This window comes from Rattus norvegicus, chromosome 20 (genome assembly GCF_021556685.1).
Source record: "Rattus norvegicus strain SHRSP/BbbUtx chromosome 20, alternate assembly SHRSP_T2T, whole genome shotgun sequence".
Taxonomy (NCBI): Eukaryota; Metazoa; Chordata; class Mammalia; order Rodentia; family Muridae; genus Rattus; species Rattus norvegicus.
The window spans coordinates 47,992,501-48,004,691 of NC_141553.1; the positions used below are offsets into that span (position 1 = coordinate 47,992,501).

General features: G+C 47.2%; 1 protein-coding gene across 4 annotated transcripts in view; it reads right to left on the reverse strand.

The window, feature by feature from the left end:
- Fig4 (FIG4 phosphoinositide 5-phosphatase) overlaps positions 1-12,191 on the reverse strand; it is a 123,524-nt gene that overhangs the window by 46,133 nt on the left and 65,200 nt on the right. For all 4 annotated transcript variants that reach the window (XM_087597553.1, XM_087597552.1, XM_087597551.1 and 1 more), the window contains 2 exons: positions 5,101-5,239; positions 417-475 (listed from right to left, as the gene is read on the reverse strand). In XM_087597553.1, the coding sequence (XP_087453679.1) occupies positions 417-475; positions 5,101-5,239 (198 nt within the window). The remainder of the gene's footprint in view (positions 1-416; positions 476-5,100; positions 5,240-12,191) is intronic.

Below are 12,191 nucleotides of genomic sequence, written 5' to 3' on the forward strand. Positions count from 1 at the left end.
ATTAGAATATTATATATATATATCTTTTCTGCTGCTTAGCTACAGAAAAAAATTAATTTCTGCTTGTAAATATGTCCTTACTTCCTCTCAATCTCTCTAAAACGTCATAGAAAAACTTAATATGTGATATAATCAATCCTAATTCAAAATGAATCACTGTGCCAACCAAATGTTTGCACTACTTATCTAATCATTAAAAGCCACAGCACAAGGGCGGGGTTGCTCAGATCGAAGGAAGTGACATCACTTCCTCCTAGAACATGCTGAGAGATAGCTGGACGGTTCCCTAACAGAACAGTAACATGAGTCAGCTCCCTCCCGTAAGGTAGCACGTCCAATGCTTTAGTGCTTTCAGCCTTTTAAGGCTTAGTTTCGAAACGCACGGCAGAAACTGTGAAAGAGAGGCGGGCACTCACCTTCGTCGTAAGGCAGCGGCAAATGCTTCACCACCTCTGGTGTCCACCAGTGAGTATAACTGCAAGAGTCAAGGACAAGGGGACCAAACATGAATGCTGGCTCTCTAGAGGTCACCAAGCACAAACCTCAGCCTTCTCATTCAAAGGCCCTTTCTCCTCCTGCGATAACAACACGTTGGGAGAGCTTTCGACAGAGTAGGTCTTCTCGCTGAGCTCCCTCTCCGCCAGAGATTTGCAAAATGCCAAGACCTCTGCTATTGTTTAGTTTTGGCTGAAAAACAGATTCTCATAAACCATGCAGACTCGAGGTTACTCCTCAAGAGTCAGTGTCACCTGGTGAACAGTGAGCCGTTACCCGAGACCGTGACTGAGAGCCAAGCCTGCTCTACTGCTATGGGACGTGTGTGTGGAGCTAATGAAGCAATTCATGAAACCATCAAGGGTCAATTGGATGGTTCCAAAAAAATTCCCTTAGGGCACAACATGAACAATTTATGTTCATTTTAGCTGAGAACTTGGGCCACTTATGGACAGAGGCCAGATTCAGGGTAGGGAACTTGAGCTGGCTGGCCTTCTGCTGGGAGATTCTGACATATATAGAGAAAACCGGAACAGTCCTGAGACCCAGGATTTAATTGTTTATCAAATTCTAATGAAATAGTGATTCCACAAGAAGAAAGAGCTCTGTCAAAATCTGTACGGGTTAGAAAGTAAAAGAATACAAATTTAAAAGAAAGCCAGATTTCCAAATAGTTTAAAAATAAAGCCCATGGTCCGAAATACTACAAAGGAAAATTAGCATGATAGGTTTTAAAGGATAAAAATGCTGAAATTATGATCCTGAGTTTCCTAATTATGAACAAACAAAATGGAGGTGCACCCAAATGCTACAGGCAGGTTATCTCCAAGGTGGTAAGCTGAGCCCACCCACCGGGAAGGACAGGCAAAGGAGAGGGAAGGGGAAGCCCAGGAAACTGGGCGTGAGTGGGGCTGTCAGAAGAAAAGGCTTCCTGGAGTCGGATCAGGTTTTCTGTCCAAATCCTCTATGCCCAGTTCTTCCTAGGCCTTCCTACAAATCAAATCTGAGTCAGAAGCCTGGCCGGGATTCCTGATGTTTTCATAAGCCTCCGGGTGATACTGAGGAACAGTTTCCAAGCTGCTTTCCCAATAGCACCCGGGAACAGGAACAGAACAGAGAGAAGCCTACTGCTGGTAGGGACTTAATCCAATTGCTTGACGTTTATTGATCATTTGATATCATATCAGACACTGCCCTAAGCGTTCAAAGAGCCACTCGGAAAATAGCGGCGACACACGAGGTAAGAGGGAGGATGCACAGCGGAAGAAGAAAGAAGCAGTAGACCGTCTCTAGTCAAGTGTCCTGGCACGGGGGAGAGCTGAAGCTCACTTCATCAGAAGTGGCTAAACTCACTCCCGATGCCCCACAGTGAGAGGAGCACAGATTCCCAACGACTACAAGTCAGCCAAGGAGACCTCAATCCCAGCAAAGTTAGAGAATCAAATTTTCCACACAGATAGGTTGTAACCTAAAAACATAAATTCACATTCAAATAAGCCGCATTCATACTGATTTTGTTTACTCTTTTGGGCAGAGAATCAGGTCAGAGAAAGACACAGAGAGACTGTCAGAGGGTGGGGTGCGATGGGGCGCACATGCGCATAAGGTGGGCAGAGTATGTGCGTCTTCTGCTCCGATGCTCTAACCCAGGCAAGAGAAGACGGCAGAGGAGACAGCAGACAATCTATAAGGAACTCGCTAAAAATATGTTGCTTACAATTTGTGTCCTTAGGAAAAAAGAAGCAAACACTGTCTAAGGACTGAGTCTTAATGTAGAACACACTATACAGATGTGGTGGTTTGGATAGACAGGGTCCCCGCAGGGTCCCCACAGGGTCCCCACAGGCTCATATATGTGAATGCTTGGTTTCCAGTTAGTGGACTGTTTCAGGAAACATTACATTACAGTTGGCTTTGTTGAAGGAGGTATGTCACTGTGGGAGGGCTTTGAGGTTTCAGAAGCCCAGGACAGCCCAGTCCCCCATACCCCCACTCCACCCTCCCAACCCCCCATGCTCCCACCCCCCAACCCCGCTGCTGTGAATCAGATGAGAGCTCTCTCGGCTACTGCTCCACTATTTTTCCTGCCTGCCTTGCTGCCGTGTGCCCTGCCATGGGTCACAGACTCACCTTCTGAAATTGTAAGCAAGCCCCCAATTAAATTATTTATTTTATTCCATAAGTTGCCTTGGTCATAATGTCTCTTCACGGTGATAGAAAAGTAAACTAAGACAGATGGACAATAGAATTAAGAAGTACTTTTGTCTCAGTGAGTTGAGACAGGGCCACAGGTTTTAAAACCATATTACCAGAGCTCATTTCCTTAAGTAATATAAAATGATATAAGAATATTTTCTGGGGTTGGGGATTTAGCTCAGTAGTAGAGCGCTTGCCTAGGAAGTGCAAGGCCCTGGGTTCGGTCCCCAGCTCCGAAAAAAAAAAAAAGAACCAAAAAAAAAAAAAAAAAAAAGAAAGAAACGTCAACAAAAGAATATTTTCTGAAAGACCTAAGTCCTACGTATGCCTCAGAAATACAGAAGCCTGTGGGAAAGACATGTCCTGGAGAGAGATCGACTGAGACAGAGAGGCTGAGAGGACCAAGCGAGGACAAGGACAATCTTAGGCCTCCATGTGCCACCAGGCACGTTTGCTCACAGAGAAGGTGTCTGTATAGGGCATGAAACTGCCTTGGGGCTAGGGATCAGAACAGAACGTCTTCCCTTGTACACAATGCCCCATAAATCATTCTTTTCTTTTCAGTCCCTAGCATTCCACTGGGTTTCTTTCGCCCCACGCTCTTGTCTGATGCCCCCTCTGGTTTAACTGTTCATTTATGTTGGGCATCATTGCAATTTAATAGGCATCAAAATAACCTACACAGCTGGGCGACAGTAAGAAATCCCAACCCAAACACTAAGGCACAGTCCCTCTGTCCCTCAGTTTCCTATTTTAGAACCTGGGCTGGGACACCAGCTTCCTTCTGTTCCCACACCCAGGTCCCCAAGGCCACCTGCTTCAATTATAACTTCAGAGGCCCAGGCAGCTTTCCACCCAAATGCCAGTAATTCCTGCAGGAGAGAGTGGAGTGTTGGCTTTGCCAGCAGTGCGTTAACTGTTTCAGTACTGGGTAACGCCACATTTCAGGACACCAACCATATTTACCTCTGGTCAATAAGCCAAGTGCAAGTGTTTACACACGTTTCGTAAAACATAATTAACTCAAAATTTTTGTCAGTAAGATTGGTAGTAAAGGATCATTTATTAACAATAACTATAATTTTAAAACGCACAGAGCTTCATTTATAGAGAAAAATCATGAATTAAGGTATCTTTTCTAATGTGAATCAATGAACAGAAGTGCAAAGCCTGCTAACATTTTAAATATTCTTGTAGCAGCACAACAGACATTTGCAACTATGTTTGCGGTTTTGTGCTGGTCTGTGCTGGTCTGTGCTCACAATGAGCACGGGCTGGCAATAATTCAGGTACTATTAAAGCTACTTCGCTGTACCTACCAGAGGCTATGAGAAGAAAGCACTATGGGAGACCTGAGTCACTTCATGCTCTGAAGGAAAAACGAGCCATGTCCAACTTCCTATATGTTGCTCAAGAGACACAGCTCGTCCTACGAGCCCAGGACTCCTCACTTGAAACTGGAAGGAGTTGGTGGCTGAGTTCTCATGACGACTCTGTGGGGTGTGCGCCCAGCCACTCACATCTTGCATGTGAGGAAACTGAGGGCCAGAGGGGTCAAAGAATTCGTCTCACGCCACACACCTACAGATACTCCAGCTCAAATTTTCCCACAGTGTGTGGGCTCGCGCTACCTGACACCGTATTAAACTGCTCTGTGGAAGCTGTTCTTTTCAGACCCCCACTCTGGAGGCCAGAGAACAAGAACATGGCCCATGGAATTGTCTAAGCAAGGTTCAGAGGGCCTCGAGAGACTGAAGTAGCAATCAGAGTCTGGGTCTTACCTATCAGCCCCTCTACACGCGTGTAATGGTTGAATACCTTTGGCCTACGCTTGCAGCAATCCCACCTTCTTAGCCACCTCAGTGCTACGGTTAAAGGCAAGTCCCACCATGCACAGCTCGTCTGAGAGAATTATCACTAATTTAACTATAACCAAACGGACCGCACTGGTGAAGGCCTCCGGAAAGCCAGATTGGCAGGAGGGGTGGTCTGCCATCAGTCACTGCTCTGGGTTCCTGTTTGGACTATCAGCCCAGAGCTATTTATGTTGGAAGAGAGAACATTGAAAAACATTTTGCTACTTTCCTGTAACAAAGTAAACACTGCTCAGCTACGGGCACTCCCAGAAGGGCTCCTTGAGTCTTGGGTTTCTTTCTCAGCGGTAGGAACCGTTCAAGAATGCAGCCGCTGGACCACATCTCACATCCTGGAGGTTTAGCCGGATCCCAGAGACCATGCAGAAGAGCCAGCTACCAGTCATGTTTTGCTAGAAACCACCAAGCCCAAAGCCACAGCACACATGCTAAGACTCATAGCTTCATGCTGTGCGTTCATGTCATACCATGGCAGCTCAATGCAGCATCGACTCTGCGTCCCCTCGGTAGACCAAGGGACCACATACATACTCACCTCCTTTTGGGGGGTAAAAGGCTCATGGTGTTTTTGTGATGCAGGTAAAAGTCCGTGGGAAGTTCCCAGAGATGAGGTTTCCCTTCTGTGGGGTGGAAAACACCCAAGAACAGGTTGATGGAATCTTGTCTGTCCGCATCTAAAAAACAAAAAAAAATATAGATTTCAGAAAACCCATTCCGGATGCAGCCTGCCCAGAAGGACCTCTCAGATGACATGGACCCAACTACAGTTTCCTAGAACAGACCTCTAAAGAAGACACAACTGTATTTCAAATGTCATACACACACATACAGACTCAGCCATGCATATTCTGAGGAGAGTAAAAGCCTTGCTTCTGATTGATGCTTCCCTCTCCCCTGATGACTCTCGTAGCCCAGGGGCAGGAAATATGACTGAATGCTAGCTTAAAAGTCACACAGTATTTAGAGTGGTTTTATTTTTAAAATAAAAACTTACCCTCAGGATTTATTAATGTATCTCATGTAAACACCACACTTTGTTCTGAAGACACGCAGGGCTATGGGGGGCGGGGGGATGTCCCAATTCCTACTTAAATCAAACTGCGCGACCTTGACCAAGTCATCTGCACAGCCCCACTCCGAACTCCTTTCTTCAACAGAGATGCTGTTTACGACATCACTGCCCCTCAGCTGCAAGACTGCCTTCTTCTGTGACAATGAAGGCAGCAGTGGCGGCGGCATATGAACAACAGCCTCATGCCAACCCTTCAGCCCCCTCAACGCTGTCCTCCCACACCGAGCTATCAAGTGACAAACCTGACTGGCACGTGTCCTATGCCCTTTTCCTCATTCTGCTTGGCAGTGAACAAGCACACTGAGGTGCTCTTCACAACCACCCTTTTCATTCTGCACCTTCTCCTCCTGCCCCCTTCACCCCTCCCCTCACGCCCTTCCTGCCATCCCTGTCCCGGAGGAACAATATTCAGTTTCCCACAGATATTCCTGAGAGTCTTTCTGAAGGACTAAGAAGGGAGATACAATGCATTTCTTGTAGCAGCTAAGAAGGGAGATACAATGCATTTCTTGTAGCAGCTAAGAAGGGAGATACAATGTATTTCTTGTAGCAGCTAAGAAGGGAGATACAATGCATTTCTTGTAGCAGTGCTGTGAGCACAGCCGAGATCAGCATTGGGACATCTTCTCATCCTCACAAAGCAGATGAAGTGTCAAATGTGTCGCCTATGCTACTATTTTGGCAGGAAGCACTCCATTAAAACAGCCTTCCCCTTTGGCCTGAAAGTACTACATAAAGGGATGTGTTTCTACGCCGAGTGTCTGTGGGGCCTTCTACCTATTTGCTGGGGGGAAACGAGTATTACATGATACAGGCAGGGCCACCCCAATGTTCGCCTCAGCACACAGCTCTGAAGTAAACACGCTGTTCTCATGGTAATTGTATTCTCTGTGCTTCTTGAAGAGACTCACGCACTTGATAATTCATTTCACACAGTGCCCCAGAATGGCTCAATGCTACCTAAAGCACCTTTCCGTTTTCCAGCCATGTTTTCAACGAGTTCCTCGTACCTTCTAAATATAACGACATCTTCCTTAAAAGTTTAGTGAGTACGGTAAACACGGAGGGGGAGACAGAGGCTCCTCATGCTCAGGGGTAACCCCTCACAGATCATTGGGAGGTCCTGAAGCCGCTGCTACTGCTGCTGCTGCTGCTGCTGTCACAACAGAAAGTCTCTCTATGGTGGCGCAGTCATCTGAACTTGGGCCACGAGGTCACCCTATGAGACTGAGCATTAGTTGGACTATTATTATTATTATAATAATACTTTTTTCTTAAGATTCATTTATTTTCTAAGTGTTTTGTGTGCACGTACATCTGCACACCAGAAGAGGGTACTGGGTTTCATGGAATTACGGTTTTAGACACTTGTACACCACCATGTGGTTGCTGGGATTTGAACTCAGAACCTCTGAAGAGCAGCCAGTGCTCCGAGCCATCTCTCCAGCCGAGGACTTTTTTTTTTTTTCCTGGCTTTTTGAGGCAGGGTCTCTCTATGTCACCCTGGCTATCCTGGAACTCACTCTGTAGACCAGGCTACCCTTGAATTCAGAGACCTGCCTGCCTCTGCTCCCAGGTGCTGAGATCAAGGGCATGCACCGCTATGCCCAGTCTGTAGAATGAAGTAGCTTTTTCCTGTGAGACGGTAGCATTTGGTTATGGTCAGGTGCGCAACAGAGGCTGGTACTCTGTAGTGCAGCTAGTGTGTGGACTAGTGAGTGCCTGTGTCTATACTCAATTATGCTTTCAAGGCAGAATACCTACGAGCTATTCAAATGCCATTAAGTACTGACGAGGTTTATTACTAATTATATTTAAATGACACAGGACTGGATATAATAATTTTAAATCAATTGCCACAAGAACACTTTGGAACTAAATTATCTGTTAGTCCAGTATTCAGTTTATGATGAAATAGCTTCTTTTGCCAGTTACATAAATAAGACTTATTTACCAGTTTAATAAATAGTATGCTGTTAAACTGTTAGAGAGAAAAAGAAATCAGATGCCTATCTTATACCACTTGATGAAACAAATACAACTGAAATCTAAGAATGGCCTGAATCAGCAGGCAGTAGGATCAAGCCCAGGAACATTGAAAAGGCAGAGACGGAACCACTGAACATATAAAACTCCAGCTTTGCTATTTATCCAGTGTTGGCTAAACCACTCCTGCCAAGGTGGTGAACACTTCCTAGCCTAGTGCCCTCAGACTCTGCTGAAAGGAAGGCTAGCTGATTAGTCTTTTCTGAGGAAATCCATCTGTGTGGGTTGAATAGGGAGGGCCCCCACAGACTCACGTGTTTGAATGCATGGCCCAAAAGGAATGGCACTATTAGGAGGAAGTTGTTCCTTGTTGGAGGAAGTGCATCACTGCAGGTTTTGAGGTCTCCTATGCTTTTACACCCGGTGTGTCACACAGTCTCTTTCTGCTGCCTACAGATCCTGTAGAGCTCTCAGATTCCCTTCCAGCACCAGGTCTGCCTGCACACTGCCCTGCATCCCGCCATGACGATAATGGACTGAACCTCTGAAACTGTAAGCCAGCCCCAGTAAAATGTTTCCTTTTAGGAGTTGCCGTGGTCATGCGGTCTCCTCACAGCAATGAAACTAAGACACCATACCTGTGAATAACCTTGGCTGTCAACCTAACTGGATTGAGAGGCTTCTAGATGGGTGAAGCACACCTGAGTTTGCCTGTGAGAGTCTTGGTGGTAAAAAGTAGGTGGTGGGCTTAGTTTGTAGGAGCAGGTCACTGGGGACATGCTCTTGGGATGCTCTTGGGAACATCCTGCCTGTTGGCTTCCTGTCCCCTCCTTTGCTTAGATGGGAAAGTTCCATCAGCAGCGACCCCATACTTCAGTGATACTTTACCTAAGCACGCAGGGCCAAACGAGCACGGACAACCCTGCAAAAAGATGGGCTGAAGGAAATCTTTCATCCCTTAGGCTTCTGCAGGCATTTTGTCAGTGGCGGGACTACTGCGTTTAGGCCCCAAAAGGTATTCCTACCTTCTGACCTAGAAATATGCTTTTCAATTTCACACAAGTAACGGTGAAGGGTGAGCAAAAGGCTGTGTTCAAAGACGTGTGCTCAGGAGTACCTCGGACATACGATACGATAGCGAAATAGTCGCTCTTCTAAAGGATAAAGCACCACAGTGTTCCTAGGCAATCCTGCCGTAGAGCAGTTAGCATCCCAAAGCACCCACATCATCGAAACGGGCAAGAGTTCACTATACATCACATGCGCAACAGCAGCGCACAATCACGCCTGCCTGAACGTAAGCAACTGGCAATCTCTGCGGGTGGGGGTTATGATTTACAGTGAGCTACTCTGTGCTTCCTAAAATCGACACATAATTCATTTAATAGAAAAGAAACCAGTCATTCGCCATCCATGCTCTTTATTGTAGATACGAGGCTAGCAAGAACCTGGCTGTTGGAGATTTATAATTTAATAAGAAGCTGGTATTTCTGTGGGCGTGTGCCTGTGTGTGTGTGTGTGCGCCTGTGCATGTGTGTGCATGTATGTGTGTGTGCATGTATGTGTGTGTGCATGTGTATGTGTGTGCATGTGTATGTGTGTGTGTGCATGTACATGTGTGTATGTGTGCATGTGCGTGTGTGTGCATGTGTGTGTTTGTATATGTGTATGTGCGTGTGCATGTGTATGTGCCTGTGTGTGCATGTGTGTGTGCATGTGTGTGTGTTTGTATGTGTATGTGCGTGTGCATGTGTATGTGCCTGTGTGTGCATGTATATGTGTATGTGTGTATGTGCGTGTTTGTATGTGTGTGTGTGCGTGTGTGTGTGTGTGTGTGTGTGTGTGTGTGTGTGTGTGAAATGGGAGGAGGCAGGGGCAGGGTGGGGTACTTAGGGAAGGGAAGAAGGTGTGGTCTACAAGCCTAACTGCAAAGACCTCAAGGGAAGCAAGCTGAGCGGGGTGGAGCCCAGGGAAGGGGCTGGTGGTGCCAATGGAGAGAGCCCAGGACCACAGACAGCAGGAGCCACAGCCCCTGGTCCCAGGTCATGGGAAGAAATTTGACTTTAAAAGTAATGGAAACCCTGGAAACCCCAGGAAGTGTTTCTGGTTTTGTTTGTTTTGAAGAGAGTAGTGATAAGACTGATTTAAATTTATTTTTAATTATTTTTAAATTTTTAAACATTTTATTGATTCTTTGTGAATTTCACATCATGCACCCCAATCTTTCTGTCTGTTTGATCTGCCCTCTGCCCTTTCGACCTCCCGACAAAAGAAAATGAGCAAACAAAACAACTCTTGCTATGGAAGCTGTGATATGACACAGGGTGTCAAGTGTGTCACACAGCACACCCCTCTGTCCACACAGCTTTACTTACAAATGTGCACTGCCGAGAGTCGTTGGTCTGGTTGGAGGCCGCTGGCTTCTGCTGCACCATCAATACTAGAACTTCACTGGGACTCCTCTCAGATATCCAGTTCTTGCCCTGTGTCACGGGGACCCTGCAGGACCCGTCCCTTCGTGTACTGCAGTAGCTCAAAAATGGGGTAGACGTTGGCCTGGGCCAGCTCAAAGCCAGGGACCTGGGCCTGGGTGGCAGCTGTCTTGGTCAGCTAGACAGCTTTCCCGCACTGACTAAACTTCAGAACACATGAGTCACGCTGGCTGAGAGGCACACGTGCCACCATGTGACGTGGGTGAGAGGAACAACGCTGAGCAAGTGTGTGGTAGAGAGAAGGGAAGTGGAACAGCGTGTGCACTATGAGGAGAGGCAGAAGTGGAGGCCTGAGTCATCCACGCTGCCACCTGAGGCCAGGGTGATGTCCCAACCCATGTCTGGTTCCACAGCGGTGCGGTAGTGGGGGTCTGTGTACCATGGCCCACAGTACTGCCAAAGGCCATTTGGACCAGGGGGTGTGGGCGCCATGTTGATGTCTGGGGGCTGTGCAGAGCTGTCTGTGATGCTCACCTGCAGACAGGAGAGCTGGCCCCACCCTCAGCAGCTGCAGCGCTCAGGAGAGCCGACTCCACCCCTGGCCAGGACAGTGCTGGAGAGCTGGCCCTGATGACATGAGCAGGAGAGAGCTGGTCTATTTTCGCTGGCTGCTGCAGACAGGAGGGCTGGCCCCAGCCCTGGCCTGAGCAAAGCGGGAGAGCTGGCTGGTGGCTCAGGTGCAGGACAGCTGCCACCCAGGCCCAGATCCGGGGCTTGGAGTCGGCCCATGCCAACATCTAGCCCACCTATGAACTGCCAGAGCTCATTAAGGGGTGGGTCCTGCAGAGCAAAGCTGCAGGGTCCCCGTGACTCAGGGCAACAACAGGACATCTGAGAGGAGTGCCAGTGAGGACCCAGGATGGATGGTATAACAAAAGCCAGAGGCCTGATCCAGACCAATGACTCACTGCACTGAACATTTCAAGTAAAGCTGTTTGGGCAAAGGGTGGAGTATGGGACAATATAGCTGTCTATATTGTCCATGGCTAGAGCTGTCTTTCTCTTTCTTTCTTTCTTTCTTTCTTTCTTTCTTTCTTTCTTTCTTTCTTTCTTTCTTTCACTCTCTCTTTCTCTCTTTCTTTCTTCCTTCCTTCCTTCCTTCTTTCCTTCCTTTCTTTCTTTCTTCCTTTCTTTCTCTTTCTTCCTTCCTTCCTTCCTTCCTTTCTTTCTTGTTTTTATTTATTTATTTGTGTTTATTTGTGGGGAGGTTGCCAGGGCAGAGGGCAGATATGGAAGGATGAGAGGTGAGTGGGATTAAGGCACATGATGGGAAATTCACAAAGAATAAATAAAAAGCAAAAAAAATAAATAAATCCTCCACATAAGCAATTCCTTTGGGGACGTAAATAAACCGCACTGCGTGTGAACAGCTAGGCTGATAGTAGACGTAGAGATGAGTCAGGGCCACCACAGCTACCGGGAGGTGCTGCTGTACATTGCTGTGGGGAGGGCTCAGGGTACAGCTCAGCAGCAAAACACTTACTCGGCATGAAACGCCTTGGGTTTGACCCCACTGGAAAGGTGGGGAGCAGAGGGATGGGGAGGGAGTGAGGGAGGGGAGGGGAGGGGAGGAAAATAACAGAAGGATTCGATGTGTATTTAGGACGTAGAGTGAACAAGATTTGCTAACACAGGAGACTGTGGGTAAGATGGCTGATAAGGAACCTGAAGGATTCAAGGATGGTTCTTAGGGATGAGGTGGAAAAAATGAGTGGAGAAACAGGTTAAAGATAATTAAGTGTTTCTGGCTCAGAAATGCTGTTTGAGGGCAGTGTGTGGTGGGTATGTGGGGTGTGTGTGTGTGTGTGTGTGTGTGTGTGTGTGTGTGTGTATGTGTGTGTATGTGTGTGTGTGTGTTTGAGTGTGTGGTGGGTATGTGGTAGGTATGTGTGGAGTATGTATGTGTGTGTGGAGTGTGTGTGTGTGTGTGTGTATGTGTGTATGTGTGTGTGTGTGGTGGGTATGTGTGGAATGTGTGTGTGTATGTATGTGGTGAGTATGTGGTCTGTGTGTGTGTGTGGTGGGTATGTGGTCTGTGTGTGTGTGTGTGTGTGTGTGTGTGTGTGTATGTGTGAG